We start from the raw sequence: 15,050 nt of genomic DNA on the forward strand, positions 1-15,050 counted from the left end.
TTTATTTATTTTTTTCTTTGTTGTAGTCTATATCACGCTTGCTTTAGATTTAGTTTGGTCTTTTTATTGGCCTTATTAAAAAATTTTTTTCCATTTGAAAATCAGATGGAGGGAGGGAAAGAGGCAGAGAAAGAGGAATAGAGGAAGAGAGGGAGAGAGAGACAGAGAGAGAGAGAGAGAGGAAGAGAGGGAGAGAGAGAGACAGAGAGAGCGAGAGAGAGAGAGAGAGAGAGAAAGGAAGAGACAGAGAGGAAGAGAGGGAGAGAGAGAGACAGAGAGAGAGAGAGGAAGAGAGGGAAAGAGAGAGGCTTCCCATCCACTGGTTCACTACCTAAATGCCCTCAGTAGCCATGATTGGGTCAGGATGAGACAAAAACTCTGCAAGTCCACTGGCATCTCTCTGTGTGTGGCAGAGACCCCCAGTAGTCGAGTCAGCATCTGCCCACCCCTCAGTGCATCAGCAGGAAGATAAAACGGAAGTATAGGAGGCACTTGATGCCAGGCATCCTGGTCTGAGTCGTGCTGATCCCAAGTGGAGCCTAAGCAGCTACATCCCAATACATAATTCTTTCTTAATGTGGAAGCATGCATCATTTGATAGAATTATGTTGTCTGTTACAATAGAGTACGAATTTCATTCTGAATGCCGATCTCCAATGCATTTTGATATGTCACATACTTGAATTTCATTGAAATATTTAAAATTTTCATGTAGTGGTTTTTGATACATAGGTTGTTGAGAAGCATATGGTTTTGTTTCCAAATATTTGAAGAATTTCTAGATATCTTTTCATTGATTAGTTTTCAAATTCTTTTATGTTTTGAGAATCTACTTTGCTTTATACGTTTTTTAAAAATTTATTCATGTTTGTATTGTCAAAAATCTGGAAAATGATCCCTATGTTGTGGAATGGAGTCTGTATTATTCTGTTACAAAACATCATGTTGAGGCTGGCATTGTGGGTAACTCTCTCTTGATGATTTCATTAGATTCTATCTTGGAGTGGCTGTACTGCCTAAAATTTGTTTGGGTGTACAGACTTACATTTTTCATCAAGTTTGCAAAGTTTTGATCATTATTTCTTCAATGTAATTCCTCTCCCACTCTTTTTATTTTCTCTTTTTTGTCCGGGACTTTTCATTAGTCAAATCCTAGATACTGCCCTTCAGGAATGCTAAGGATTTGTTCATTCTTCTTTATGGTCTATGATACTTTAATTTTTTCATTATTTTTACACTATGGTTCTTACAGAATTCTTGATTGACAAGTTCCCCCAACCCAACACTTTCAATGTGTTATCCCATTGCCTTTTGGCATCCATAGTTTCTCATATGAAGTTGGCTGTTAATATTATAGAGTCTCCATCAAATGCGATTTGACTTTTTCAAGGTTCTCTCTTCATCCCTGTGCACGTCTTGATTTTTCCTATTTATTCTGCCTTCAAGTTTCACCCATTGATATTAGCAGTCCATCCGTGGGTCTTGTGTGCAGAAGTTGTTACTCTGATGTTCTAATGATGAATTAACTTCATCTCTCTCTCTCATCTGGAGTGCCTGTCTTTCTTCTTGATTTGCTTGCTTACTTCAGAGTCAGCAATTATTTTTTCCTATAGTGAATAGTAACCATTTTCAGTTTGTAGGTGCTCTGGTTACTATCAACCACAACTCACTCTCCTCTTGTAAGGTGGAAGCAGCCACAGCTAGTACACAGATGTCCAGGCTTGGATATGTTCCAGTAAAACTTTGTTGCAAAACAGGCATGGAGTCATGGTTTGCCAACTGCTAATTAATCCATTAAGCTAATGCTGTCAGACAGACTCATAGATATTAGCTTTACTCATTGAGTGGTAATCCAGTGCTGTCATTGTTTCGGTATTCAGCTTGCTGCAGTTCTGGGCACTGGTATTTCATTTAATACATTTGACATGCTCCCATCATGGGTGTTGGTTGATTGGTGTATTTTGAACCTTTCTTTCTAGCACTATCAGATTCTGCAAGCTTACCTGGTTACATAATGTGTGCCAGTGAACATTTTATCTGGGGAGCCCTGGCTGCTTTTATTGGAGGAATGGTATTTAGAAACCAGTTACTGTGTGATGGATGTCTTTGCTGTTAGTGGGTGTCACTGCTGCTCAGCTTCTCAGAAGAGAAATGTAAAAGGACCTTGGTGCATTGAATGGCCCAATGGCTAAAGTCTTTGCCTTGCATGCGCCAGGATACCATATGGGTGCCAGTTCATGTTCTGGCTGCTCCATTTCCCATCCAGACCCCTCCGTATGACCTGGAAAGCAGTGGAGATGGCCCAAAGCCTTTGGGACACTGCACCCTTTTGGGAGACACTGAATACATGTGGAGAAACCCCAGGGAAGCTCCTAGCTTCAAATTGGTTCAGCTCTGTCCATTGTAGCCACTTGGAGAGTAAACCAGCAGATGGAAGATGTGTCTTTCCTTCTCTAGAACAATCCCATTTCCCTGGAAAATTTCTTTGTGGGCTTCCTGGTCACTCTTCCCCTACCCTCGTGCCACCTGCCATCCTGGGAAACACGAGCTGACTTGGGTTGCTGTAAAGCCCTTGGACCCAGTCTGTGTTCTTCTGGTTTGGTCCCTCTTTTCTGCTCAGTGCCTGCGAGCTTCCTGCAACGTGTTGTGTCTAACACACTCCTTTTATTGCTAATGAGCCCACTGCAGGGATCAACTGTAGTTTACTTACCAGTTGAAATATTTGTTTTCAGTGTTGGTCTGTTATGAATAAGAGCATTATGAACATGTTCGTTTCTTGAGGTAACTGGCTTCACAGTCTACACAGTTATTTGCTTTCTCTCATGGTAAAATGCAAAACTCACACTGTGAAGTCTTGACCGTCTTCCTGTGGACTATTTCCTGCGCTTGCTATCTTAACACTCAAAAGTGACATGATCATACTTTTGCTTTCAGTATTCATGTTATCCATTGGGAGTCATTTTACTTTTATTCTCAGTATTTTCCCTGCTAGCTGTTCAGTGAATATCCATAGTGAAGCATCGTACTTACCTTTGAATATTCATTTGACATCATTGGCATCTATCCTAGCTTATATACTTATGGTACTTTCTTGAGCTTTACACTGAAAATCAATTGTAGATATGAAATACATGAAATTTGTCCTTTTGTAAGTAAAATGCTTAAAATTTTTACAGCACCTGTCAAATCAGCCTTTGAAACAATGGTGTTTATCTTTTGTTCTCAAAAACATATGAGATGTCCTCTTTCTTCTTTCTTCTCTGGAAGACCACCCAGCTGGTTTTGCTCCCATGTGTGCTTATCCAATGTGTGTCTGTATTTACTGTTTTCTCAAGTTGACCTGATTTTTATGCCTGCCATCTTGGACAGGGGAAGGTGTGTGAGAATGAGAAGTTTGGAGTTCTTGAAACAAAGATGTTTTTGCAAAGACAGAAATAAAGTTGACATGTTTTCAAACACCACCAGAGCCATCATTTCCCATCATGGGATTGGTCTTTGACCTGGGCATTCAACATAGAGAGAGTTATTCTCTTGTGCCTTGATGAGTGACTCTGTCCTGTGTTGATTTCCCCCACCCTGACCCCTGATTAACTTACATGAGTTGGAAAACTCTGACTCACTTGCAATAGAATATAGTTTTGGATTAGCTGGGACCACAGAGAGTAAATTAATGATTTGGTTGGACACTGAGAACTAGTTCAGCATCTCAGATTACTCATCTTAGAAAGAGGAGATGTATGATGTTGTGCCACGTGAATTTCTGATACTGTTCTCTTATGTACAGGTGCAGGGTGAAAGAATTTATTGTTGTTTGGAGGGACTGAGCTATAGATAATGCACATGGCTTTGTAGGTTGGTCAGGATACTGCATTAGGAGACAGCTGCTGGACCAGGAAACTAGTTTCTGTTTTCCCGGAGGAAGGAGAAGTTAGGAGACAGCAGGAAGGGTTTGTGGGTGCTTAAGGAGGAGAAAGGGTTTCCCAGACAGAATGTTGCAGTCTTAAGTGATGGGGGCTTTGGTTTTAACAGAAACTGTTAGAATTCTGGATCTGTGTGGCACACTGCTGAATGTGAGAGGGAAGAAGGTTAGCCAGTGGACCTGGAGGGGTTTCATTCTCTGGTCTTGACATGAAGCAAAACAAGGCAGGGTGCTTGGGAGCCAGCTGCCCTGAGTCCATCTTGAACTTTTAGAGGAAGCATTTGTGTTTTGGAACCTGTTTGTTGGTAAGCCGTGGATGGGCATGTGTCTGCCAACACCCTCAGCAGCTGAAATCTCCTGTACGTGTCAGAGCAATCTCCCATGTCCCCTGGGGTCCTTTGGGAGTGCTAGAGATACTTTTCCCTTTTTCCTTTCCATTCTCCTGGAAGCCCTGTGTGGAAACCCGAGGCACAGAGAAGTTGAGTCAGTTGTCCAGAGTTGTAGGGACAGAAAGGGTTAGAGCTGCTTAAATCTCCATGATCAAAAGGCTCTTGGATGAGCTTTTTAACACAAAGCTCATCATTGCATTGGATAATTTAAGTAGAAATGATTGTTTCACCAACTTGTGACTTTGTAACTGGAAGCAGTGGTCTTTCCCTCATAAAGCACCCTATGACTCTGTAATTAAGACTTCACTGGCCCAACCAGCTGCCCAGACCCTGATCCCTGCCCTCCCACCCAGCCTCCTTGGTGCATAGCTGTCATCCATATCCAAAGGACTCCTTCTTCACTTCCAGGGGTCTGGGTGGGTGGGGAGCAGACTGGCCTGCAGGCTGGGGAAACATCTTGTCTTCAGACACCACCGAGGTTTGTGGTCACGGGAGGCTGTTGTGGATTAGGTGACCTTTACTGTGCAATGCAAAAAGAGCGCCTGTCTGTCTGTTCCCCTCAGCCACGCAGCGAGGGAGCGGCTGTTACTTCCCCCTTGCTGGATGAGTCATCGGAGACCCAGAGAGGTTTAGTGACTTTCTCAAGAACACACACTAAAAAGCCTTACCAGGGGACTTTGTCTTGTTCCAGAGTTTGTGCTCTTTAATCATACACTGAGCCCATGTTTGGTTAATGACTGTCATCCATCCAGCCAGCCACCCATGCATTCCCAAGCCCTGCTCTCTGTCCACTCTCAACATCCGTGTAGCTGTCCATCCTTCCATGCATCCATCCATCTACTCCGTCATTCATTGTGTTGGCTGTTGGTCTGTAGTCCCCTCTGCATTACCATTGTAAAGAAGTTTTCCATCCAGCATCTGCTTTTAGGGCTGGGGACCTCTATCCACACACATCCCTCAGCTCCCAGTATGTGTCTTGGCTTTTTGCTGACGTTCTGGGTTGGTGTCCTTGGGAAAGTCACGTTGTGCATTTTCTGGTTGCTTCTTCACTTCTTTCCCTCTGAAAACCTGCACTGTGTTCCCCACCACAGTGTCCTTAAGATGGGCAAAGTGCAGGCTCTTCCAGGTTCATTGTTGTCCTCCTGAATCTGTGTGACACACACTCAACAGCCCTGTTCGTAGACCCAGAGGCTGAAGTTGTGTTAGTCAGGTGTGATTCTCAAAACTGTTGTCAGGTTTGTGTGATGTACATAAAAATTATGCAGTGAATTTGAAGCAGATGTTCACAGAACATTATGGAAGGAAAGATGATTTAGCAGACACAAGCCAATTGGAATTGAGATTAATCAGTTAAGGAGATAAAATTGTGAAGAGACAATGTTATAAAGTGTCTTGGCTTTTACATATTTATGAAGTATAAAGCTGTGAAAGTTCTTTAATTATTTTTTGAAGACTTAATTATCTGAAAGGCAGAGTGACAGAGATTTTGAGATCTTTCCCATTGATGACTTATTCCATGAGTGCTAGAATTGGGCCAGACTGAAGCCAAAAGCCAGAAACTCTTTCCGAATCTGCCATGTGGATGACAAGAACCCAGTTACTGCTTCACAGGTGCGTTGGAAGGAAGCTGGGCTGGAAGTGGAGTAACCAGGGCTCATACCAGGACTTTTATACCCGATGCAAGTGCCTAAGTCTTGGCTTCACTCACTGTACCACAATACCCACACTTAATTATTTTGTTGAGGTATAGTTGCATATAAGTCATTCATGAGATTAGGTCATTTTAAAGAGTTCTTACTTTTAATTATGAAAATTTTTAAGAATATAAAATTCAAACATAGACTCTCCTAATGAATCCCCATGTAACCAGTATGCATTTTCAGAACCACCAACTATACTTAGCACTTACTTTCCCCTTCAATATTATTTTTCCTTTTCATAAGTTTCAAGGGAAGGGCATAATCCTTATTTATTATTTAATCACACTGGGTCAATATTATATTCTGGAAAAGTCCACATTTCATTTAGGTCAGAATTCCATTCAATGCTCATTACATTTAAATTTAATGCATTTTGGAATATAGTTGTTTTATTTTTTACTGAAATTTGAAGTACAGTATTGGGAATTAAAATCACAGCAATGTTGAAAGGCACAAGTAAACATGATACGTGCTTCAACTGGTTTTTGACCCCAGTCCTCACATCTCCAATGATGTGTTTTCCCTGTGATGAACCAAGGACAGGGGAAGTTTTCTTACCTTTGAAGACAGATAGTAGCACATGGCTTTGGAACCAGCACATCTAGGCTCAGATCCCACCTCCACCCTTCCCTAGTCATGTGTTGGAGGCAGATTGTCCCCCACCCCATCTCTTCCTCTGTCACTTGAGAATAATGTTAGCACCAGTGAGGTTATGGGAGGCCTGAGGTTGGCTCTTAGCAAAAGTTACCTGTTCCTTTGCCTTGTGGCTGGACCCTCTGTTATATCTCAGTTGCATGGGGAGGAGTTGGGTCATTTTTTTTCCATTTGAGTCTTTTTAAAGTCAATTTTGAGGGTCTCTGCAGTGAGAATGTTAGTATGCTGTAGTGGTTAGGAAATCAGGTCTGGGGGAAGAGTGGTTTGAATGCCAGCTCTGCCAACATCGGTCTTAGAACCTAGTTGAGGAATGCGATTTCTCTGAGTTCTGGTTCCCTCACTCTGAAATGAGAATTGAGAAAGCTCTGATGCTGTTGGGTTATTGCTGGGAAAAAATGGAGACAGGAGAGTAGCATGTGCTGTGTAAATGCCCTGTGACCATTCCTCATCATTAGTATTGGATCACTAAAGATGTGTTAGCCTTGTGATGGCTCAGTGCGTGGCACTTACCATTGTAAGGATGATAAAAACTCCACTCCAGATTGGTTTTTAAAAGTCCGAGTCTGGTTTGGTGTTATGAAAATGACATTTCTTGTAAAGGCTCATGGTACAGCTTCTAAAAAGAATATGTATGCTGGGCTTGTGGATGTGCCACACTGGGCATGATGTCAGTCTTGATGGGCTGTGGCTGTCCTTGGTGTGATTCAGCGAGCTTCCGGAGGAAGCCAGCCCTCTTGGAAGTGTTGGCTTTTGGCTTAATGGCCAGCAGGGCTCTGTACTGTGCTCGCAGCCTGAGGCCAGCCCTGTGTTTTGTCCCTCTCTCTTCTGACTCTCTTCATCTTTTATATCCTAGGTGGAAAGGATTGTAGACAAGAGAAAGAACAGGAAAGGAAAATGGGAGTACCTCATCCGATGGAAAGGCTACGGCAGCACGGAGGACACGTGGGAGCCTGAGCACCACCTGCTGCACTGTGAGGAGTTTATCGATGAGTTCAACGGGCTGCATGTGTGCAAGGACAAGAGGGCCAAGGCAGGCAAGCAGCCGGGCGCCGCCAAGCTCCTGCGGGATGGCCGCAGCACCTCCGTGGACAAGCTCCCACCCAGGCCTGCTGAGCCCGGGAAGAGCAGAGGGACCTCCCACAAGCGGAAGCGCATCAACCCTTCCCCATCGTCCAAGCCAAAGAAGGGGTACTCGGGCAAGCCCCCCGGGGGAGGCGACAGGGCCGCTAAGACCGTGTCTTACAGGACTACACCCAGTGGCTTGCAGATCATGCCCCTGAAAAAGGCACAGAATGGCGTGGAGGACGGGGATGCCAGCTCCGAGAAGGACGAGCAGCACCTTGGCAATGGCTCTGGTCAGCCTGACCTGGATTTGAACGACCACTTGGGCGAGCAGGACGCAGGCGAGTGTGATGGTGACCATGCAGCCCTGGCAGAGAATGGCCTTGGTTGGTAGCTTTTCATTTCTCTTGCTTTTTGGTTTTGGCCTGGGGAGATGCCCGGGAAGCCCCTGCCCCCATGCCTGACTCTGGGCTCTCGAGGGAATTTTTTCCTATTGCCACTCACAGGACTTGTTGACTTGCTCACATGCCCACATTGGTAGCCGACTCCTTTGCCAAGGCTGTGGCACTGCAGCAAGTTCAGAGAGGGCTACCTCTGCTGTGTGACACCCAGGGTAGTGGGTGGCTGCTCGGGAGGGAGCCACATCTTTAAAGACAGCCCAGCTCTTGGAACCCAATCTTTATACCTGCAGGCAGCTAGCGCCTTTGCAGTGTGTTACGACCCGTCTCCTTCATTCTGGGGTAGCCAGAGTGGATTGGTTGCACCTTCCCAAATGCAGTTTGCACTTGAATTTCACCTGACAAGCCTGCCGGCTGTCACTCTGGTTGTTGGTCACCCTCCCTTTTACGTCACGAGTTCTTAGTACATTCAGGCCACCATGACAGAAACACGTGGACCTGGCAAGCCAGAAATTATTGACACTGCTCACACTGGAGGAGGCAAGCCCAGGGTCCGGATGCCAACGGATTTATTATCTGCTCTTTTGTCAAGGGCCCTTTCCTGGTGTGGATGGTGGCGTATATGTATCCTCCCCTGCAGAAGGAGAGAAGTAGCTCCTATCAGCCTGTGTTACAGGACCACAAATCCCAGACAGGATGCCAGAGGGTTTGCAACTTATCACCTCCCAAATGGGTCCCCTTAGTGCTCTCGGACTAGGGGTGAGCTTCCATGCAAGCATTTGAGGGGCATGCCCATGTGCAGGCCACAGCATATTTCTGGTTTCATCCAGTAGGAGTTCTCTCAGCCTTCAGCGAACACGACTACTCATGTGGGTTACACTCAAATGTGGGGAGCGTTTGGCTCAAGGGCCACATGAAGCCCATGAAGACATTTGTTCTGATCCTGCCAGGGTGAGTGCAAGAGAGACTCGGAATCCTAACTGTCTCTAGCAGGCTAAATTTCACATTGAGAAATTTTCTATACTCCGCAAATCATGTGATAAATGTCCAAGTGGCCTTTGGCAAGAAAATGAGTGGCCACTCCTGCTGGCTAGAGGGTGGACTTCCGCTCTCCCACCAAGTCCTTGTGGGCAAAGCTAAGGAGGAAGGCAGACTGTCACCTCAGTGAGCCCAGCTCCCCAGCCTAGCTTTACCTTGATGACCTGGCTGCTCCCTGCTGGCTTCATGTTTTAGATCTTGTTTCTCAGACCGCTGTGTCCAGCAGAGCTCAGCGTCTTGGGATGTCGGTCAAGCCTTCGTTGGCATGGACAACACATGTCCAGCTGTGTTGATCCACACAGGTTATAAGTGGGGGGGGGGGAACCAGAATACATGTGCAGATGGGCACCTGGATGCTGGCAAAGCTCATGAAGGAAGTGATGATAGGACAGACCCATGCTGGTGCCAGGGGTCTCAAGTCTGAGTGCCCGGAACATGCTGTCCCCGTGTCTGTAAGGACTGAGGCTGGCCAGGGCAGCTGAGCAGTCTTTAGTTTGAGAATCCTCTTTCTGTAGAGACAGATTGCACCCAAACAGGCTTTATTTAGCTGGCGTTGCCCCCAGACTGACTCATGTTTCTGTCTGGGGATCCCTGTTGCCGATGTGACTGTGTTACTAGCATATGTAGAAGCTGTTTGTTTTAAAACCTATCGCTTGGAGAGAAGTGGGCTTGTGTAAATGAGGCTCAGCATCCACATTGCTGTCGGATGTTCTCATGACAGCTGCCGGCAGTCTCAGGATTCCCTGGCTCAGGAAAGGTGGCGGCAGAGTGGCCTCTGGGGTTCCCTGGGTGCAGGTGCACAGGTGCACGGAGCCTGGGCCTGACCGCCCGCCCTGCTCATCATGTGTCAGAGCAGAGCATGACGGAGGACCGCCGGCTGAGTCTGGCTGCCAGGCTACAGCCTGCAAGACAGCTCGCCTTTCACTCTGCTGCCCTCTAAAGTGGACCTGACCTGCTAGCCATCTTCTCTCTCTATCTGTGAGCCTCATTGGTAGCTTCCGGTCCATGACCTGGCAGCAGGCAATGGAGAAGAAGGTGAAGATCAGCTGGCAAGGTCCGTGGTGGGGGTTGAGGGGTCACGTCTTGTTAGCTTCTGAGAGCTGCTTTCTATACACTGGAGGGTTCTGACTCCATCTTGCTTGTTTTGGTTTGGCATTGCTGTAAATGTGTCCTGTACCGGAAGATGTTGCCTGGCTCACTCTCGTTCTCTGATGGCCCTTTAGCATTCTGTTGCCTGTGAGGCCCAGGGAATGGTTCCAAAGGTTATGTGTGTATGTGAAAGTCTCAGGTCTGACTTGCTGAGTTTGGGGTGGAGCCCAGAAGACAGGCTTGTGGCCCATACCCACTGACTGCATTTTGAGATGTGCTGTACATGTGGCAAAACAGGAGCAGCCGTTGATGGGCCACACTGGGTGTTAGTTGTAATTCAGTATTGGCTTTGGGAGCGCTCTCTTGGGGCTCATGGCATGCTAGCGGTTAGTAGGAAGTGATAAACGTGTAGTTGGGGCTTCTCCCTGATGCTCCCTGCTCTCTTGGAAGTTGCAGGAGCTGCCTCTGTCTCCATGTTGAGGCTGGTCTGGTGGAAGGAGTCACACATGTCTCCCTTGAATCTACGCTGGCATCTCTGGTCACTTCTGAGCCAAGTGTCTGGCTACGTCAGCTCTAACACTCTAGTTAGAACTAGCTGATTTTCCAGGCAGAGGGAACCTTTGAGAGGACGTGGCTTGGGTTCCTGCCAGTCAGAGGCTTGAGGTGCATGGACATGACTTAAGACATGTGCTATGGTTCTAGAACTTTGTAGCAAGAGGTCAGCATTGTGGTCAAGGGAGCTTTGGTACAGGCAGTGAGCACGTCCAGGGGTCCCTTCCTAACCCCAGCTTCCTTGTCCTGGTCCCAGGACTCCAGGGCTGGGCAGTGGGCTTGCATCAAGAGGAGGGCCTGTCTCTGCCGGCGTTGGGTGAGGGTGTGGGATCCTGCTCACACTCACACAGCATTTGCTTTGGGGGTGGGCCAGTGCTTTTTATATGGTTGAGACTCGTCTGTGTTAAGGCTCTGCATACAGAAAGGAGGCTTATGTAACATGCCACTCACTCACTGCTGACTCCCCTGATCTGGGCTGCGGGAACACATGCTAAATTGGGGCTCCAGCGGGTGGTGTTTTGGTTTGGAGCTGCGTTTGCTCCCTACAGTGTCCGCAGGGTGTGTGCAGCAGTGACTCAGTCCCACTCTTGGTTCTGATTCTCCGCCAGCAGCCACGGGATGGCCTTGTGGTCCAGGGGACATTTGCCTCAGTCTCCCTTGGGGCTGCAGCCCAGAGAATGAATGGGGATCTTGGGGCAGGCTGCGGGCTGTGTGCGCATGAGGCTGCAGTTTAACCACCAGGGGCATCTATGTGGCTCCTGCGTAGAGGTGCCTGTGTCATGGGATCCATGAGGCTGCATGTTGCTGGATCCAAAGTCACTCCTCAGGCTTGGAGCTTGCAGGTGGCCATAGGGATTGGACCTGCGGAGTTTGAAAACCTGTCGTGGTTTCTCCTCCTCGCTGCTGCTGAGGCTGGCTGCAGCACTTTGTTGGCTGCATAGCTGTCTCTGAAACAGGCCAGCTTTCTGTGGGGTCTCTGCAGGAGAGATGCTTGGTGCTTCCTGGTCCACAGAGGCCTCCCTGCTCTGCAGATATGTCCTGGCCAGGAACAGCCCACACACTACCTCATCCTCCTGTGGCCCTGAACCCACGATTTCCTAGAATACCTCTCCTGGAGTCCTGATGGTGGTGGTCTGTCACCTGGGTCTGGCATCCCAGGGCTGATCCCCAGCTGATACACACAAGGGGTACTGTTCTCTCTCCTCTGATCTTTTCAAATGATCTCAGCATCGCTTCTCCAACGTTGCTTTCCTCTTTCCTGGGCTTTCCATATGGTTGTTTTCCCTCTTATTGATCAGAATAGAGAGTCTCCTTTCAAAAGCACTTTAGATAGGAGCGAACGCCCTCTGATCTTTGAGGTCCTAGTGTCTCCCTGTAATGGAGCAGCCTGAGTCCTCTGGCAGAGGTCTTAACGTGGGTTGCAGTGCCTCTTCTCTCCCACCTCGCCCCCAGCCTTTCAATTCAGTCAGTGGGTGGAGCCTGGGAATCTGTATTTCTGGCAGTCTCCCAGTTGTGGCTGCAGGTTCAGGAACCCTGCTTTTGGGACTGCTTCCCCAGGCGGCTGGACTCCAAGTTGGAAATGTGCAGATGCCGGCGTGGCTGGCCCCTCTAGCTGTGATGCCCAACGTTTGCATTGATAATAGTTTCTAAGTAGAAAGTTTGTGAGATTCAAAGTTGTGCATTGTCAGGAATACTCAAGGAAACCCTGAGCACAAAACTGACTACCCGGCGCAATAGCCTAGTGGCTAAAGTCCTGGCCTTGAACTCTCCAGGATCCCATATGGGTGCCAGTTCTAATCCCCGTTGCCCTGCTTCCCATCCAGCTCCCTGCTTGTGGCCTGGGAAAGCAGCCGAGAATAGCCCAAAGTCTTGGGTCCCTGCATCCATGTGCGAGACCCGGATGAAGCTCCTGGCTCCTGGCTCCTGGCTTGGGATCGGCTTAGCTCTGGCCATTGCAGCCACTTGGGAAGTGAATCAACAGATGGAAGATCTTCCTCTCTGTCTCTCCTCCTCTTTGTCTATGTGCCTTTAAAAAAATAAATAAATAATAAAGCTGACAATTAGAGATAATACATTAGTGGTTGAAATCTCTGAGTGCAGGAACTTTCCAAAGTGCAACCTTGGAGCCCACAAACTACTGTTTGTTACCGTCCCGGCCCCACCCCCAGTAGTCCTGAGACAGAGCTGATGCCCCGCCCCATCCACCACAGGGGAGACTGTGGTTACAGGTGCCCAAGTTGGGACTGGGAGGGAAATCCCAGTGGTCTGACTCCAGAGAGGGCCTCTAAACTACTGCCCAGTGAGCTTCGGCATCCCTGACCAAAATAAGAGACTGTTTGAAAAGGCTCGTGGAAGCTGAAATTAAAAGATAAGTTTAATTATTCAAACACGTTTATTTTTCATCTGCTTGAAAGGCAGAGTAACAGAGGGAGAAGAAAGAAGTGAGTGAGAGAAGTTTTTTCAAATGTCTGCAATAGCCAGGGCTAAGGCAGGCCGGAGCCAGGAGCCAGATCTCCCTCCAGGTGTCTCACGTGAGTGGCAGGGTCCAAGCCATCGTGGGAAGCTGGACTGAAGTGCAGTAGCCAGTGCATGAATTGGCACTCCGATATAAGATGTGGTGTCCCATTCTCCTGAGATGTTTGTTTTGATGAAGGCAGGTTTTAGACATCTATGCATAGCATTTCTGTGCACTTTTGCAAGACCTCATCTGCTCTAACTCGGGGTGGCGGAACCGGATCTACCCCAACTCCCTCCTTGCTGACTAGTGAAAGGGTATAAACATCTGAGCCTGTGACCCCCACCCCCAACAGGTACCCCTGTGCCTTTGCATCTGAAAATCCAGACGCAGTTTCCCTAGGGGAAAAATGCAACGGAACCCAACAGGCTAAAGGAGGGCTTGAAAACCCTGAATAGAGAAGTCACTGCGAGGATGTGCTCATGGTTGAGAATCTCTCAGAAGAGGCCAGAAAGAACAGTCAGAAGGCTGTGCAGGGCCAGCCCCAGCGTTCTGGAACATCCGCTCCCTCTGTCCTAGAAAATAGAGCTCACCGTGGGCTTGGGGCAACAACGGAGAAAACTCGACTTCCTAGGATGAGTCTGGAGTTCTCTCTGTTTCCAAACCAGTCAGGGAGAGGAAGTAAAAGGAAAATCACTGGCAAGTCTCACATAAGAAGAACACGGCAGTGAAAGCCCTTGCTGTGCAGCCCATTGGGTTTGTGACAGGTCCTCAGCACTTCCTCAAAATTGTGGTTGCTTCTGGAACTTCTTGCTCCTCACCCTGAACTTGACTTCAGCTCATGACCTTTAGGATTACCCTTGCTTTCCAAGGTGCTTGGCCTGTCCTGGAAGAGGCTTAAGGGAAGCTGACTCAGATGTCTGCCAAGCATCTCTTGGTGACTTCCCGGGCCCTAACGGGCATGGCCTTGTGGCCTCTTGCTGGCACAGGTACCTGTGTGCCTGAGCACAGGTGTTCTTTCAACACACTTCTCATAGCCAACAAACTGCAGCCAACCTTTTGAGCTTTTACAAGTGGGTGATTTTCCAAACCAGTAATAACAAAAGCACAGTGAGAAAGTAACCTGGGCTGATGAATGAAGCTAAAACCGTTTCATTTAGTGATGTTAAGAGCTTGTCCAACTTGGCCTCTGTGTCTGGGGGCAAGTGCCAGGCTGTGATGGAGAGTTTGGCTGTTTAGCCAAGAATGACTTGGCCCGCGGCACATCCAAGGGGGTAATTGATTCTCCCCAGCTTGTTCCTCCTGGGTCTGGTGTTGGCTTCCAGAAGAGGGTGATGGGATTTTGACCATTGTCAAGCTTTGGAAATCAAGTCGTAGCTTTCCTAGCCAGCACAGATGTTGGTTTTTTTTTTTTCCCCTTTCAACTGTATCAGAAAACCCTTAGAGCCAGCATAGTGGGACCTGTGCTTAAAATGCTGCTCATGACACTAGCATCCCAATATAGGAGATCCAGTCCCAGCTGCCCTGCTTCCAACATCCCAACCGGAAAGATCCAGTCCCAGCTGCCCTGCTTCCAGCTCAGCTTCCTACTACCTGGGAAAACAGTGGATGACACCCATAGAATTGCATTCTCCTGACTTTGGCCTAGCTCAGCCTGGCTGTTGTAAGCATGTAGGGAGTGAACCATGGATGGAAGATCTGGCTCTCTCTTGACCTCTCTCTTCTCCCTCTCATCAATCAATCAACTGACCATTTTGATTTTTTTAGAAGGACAAGCCTAAGGAACCATTTCCA

The 15,050-nt window shown here is 47.6% G+C and overlaps 1 protein-coding gene across 1 annotated transcript in view; it reads left to right on the forward strand.

Annotated features, from left to right (window-relative positions):
• Nucleotides 1-15,050, forward strand: part of CDYL2 (chromodomain Y like 2) — a 120,205-nt gene that overhangs the window by 64,468 nt on the left and 40,687 nt on the right. Inside the window, exon 2 of the mRNA XM_040982329.1 lies at nucleotides 7,516-8,110. Within this exon, the coding sequence (XP_040838263.1) occupies nucleotides 7,516-8,110 (595 nt within the window). The remainder of the gene's footprint in view (nucleotides 1-7,515; nucleotides 8,111-15,050) is intronic.

Source organism: Ochotona curzoniae, unplaced genomic scaffold (assembly GCF_017591425.1).
Source record: "Ochotona curzoniae isolate NIBS_2020 unplaced genomic scaffold, NIBS_Ocur_1.0 contig_3622, whole genome shotgun sequence".
NCBI classification, from domain to species: domain Eukaryota; kingdom Metazoa; phylum Chordata; class Mammalia; order Lagomorpha; family Ochotonidae; genus Ochotona; species Ochotona curzoniae.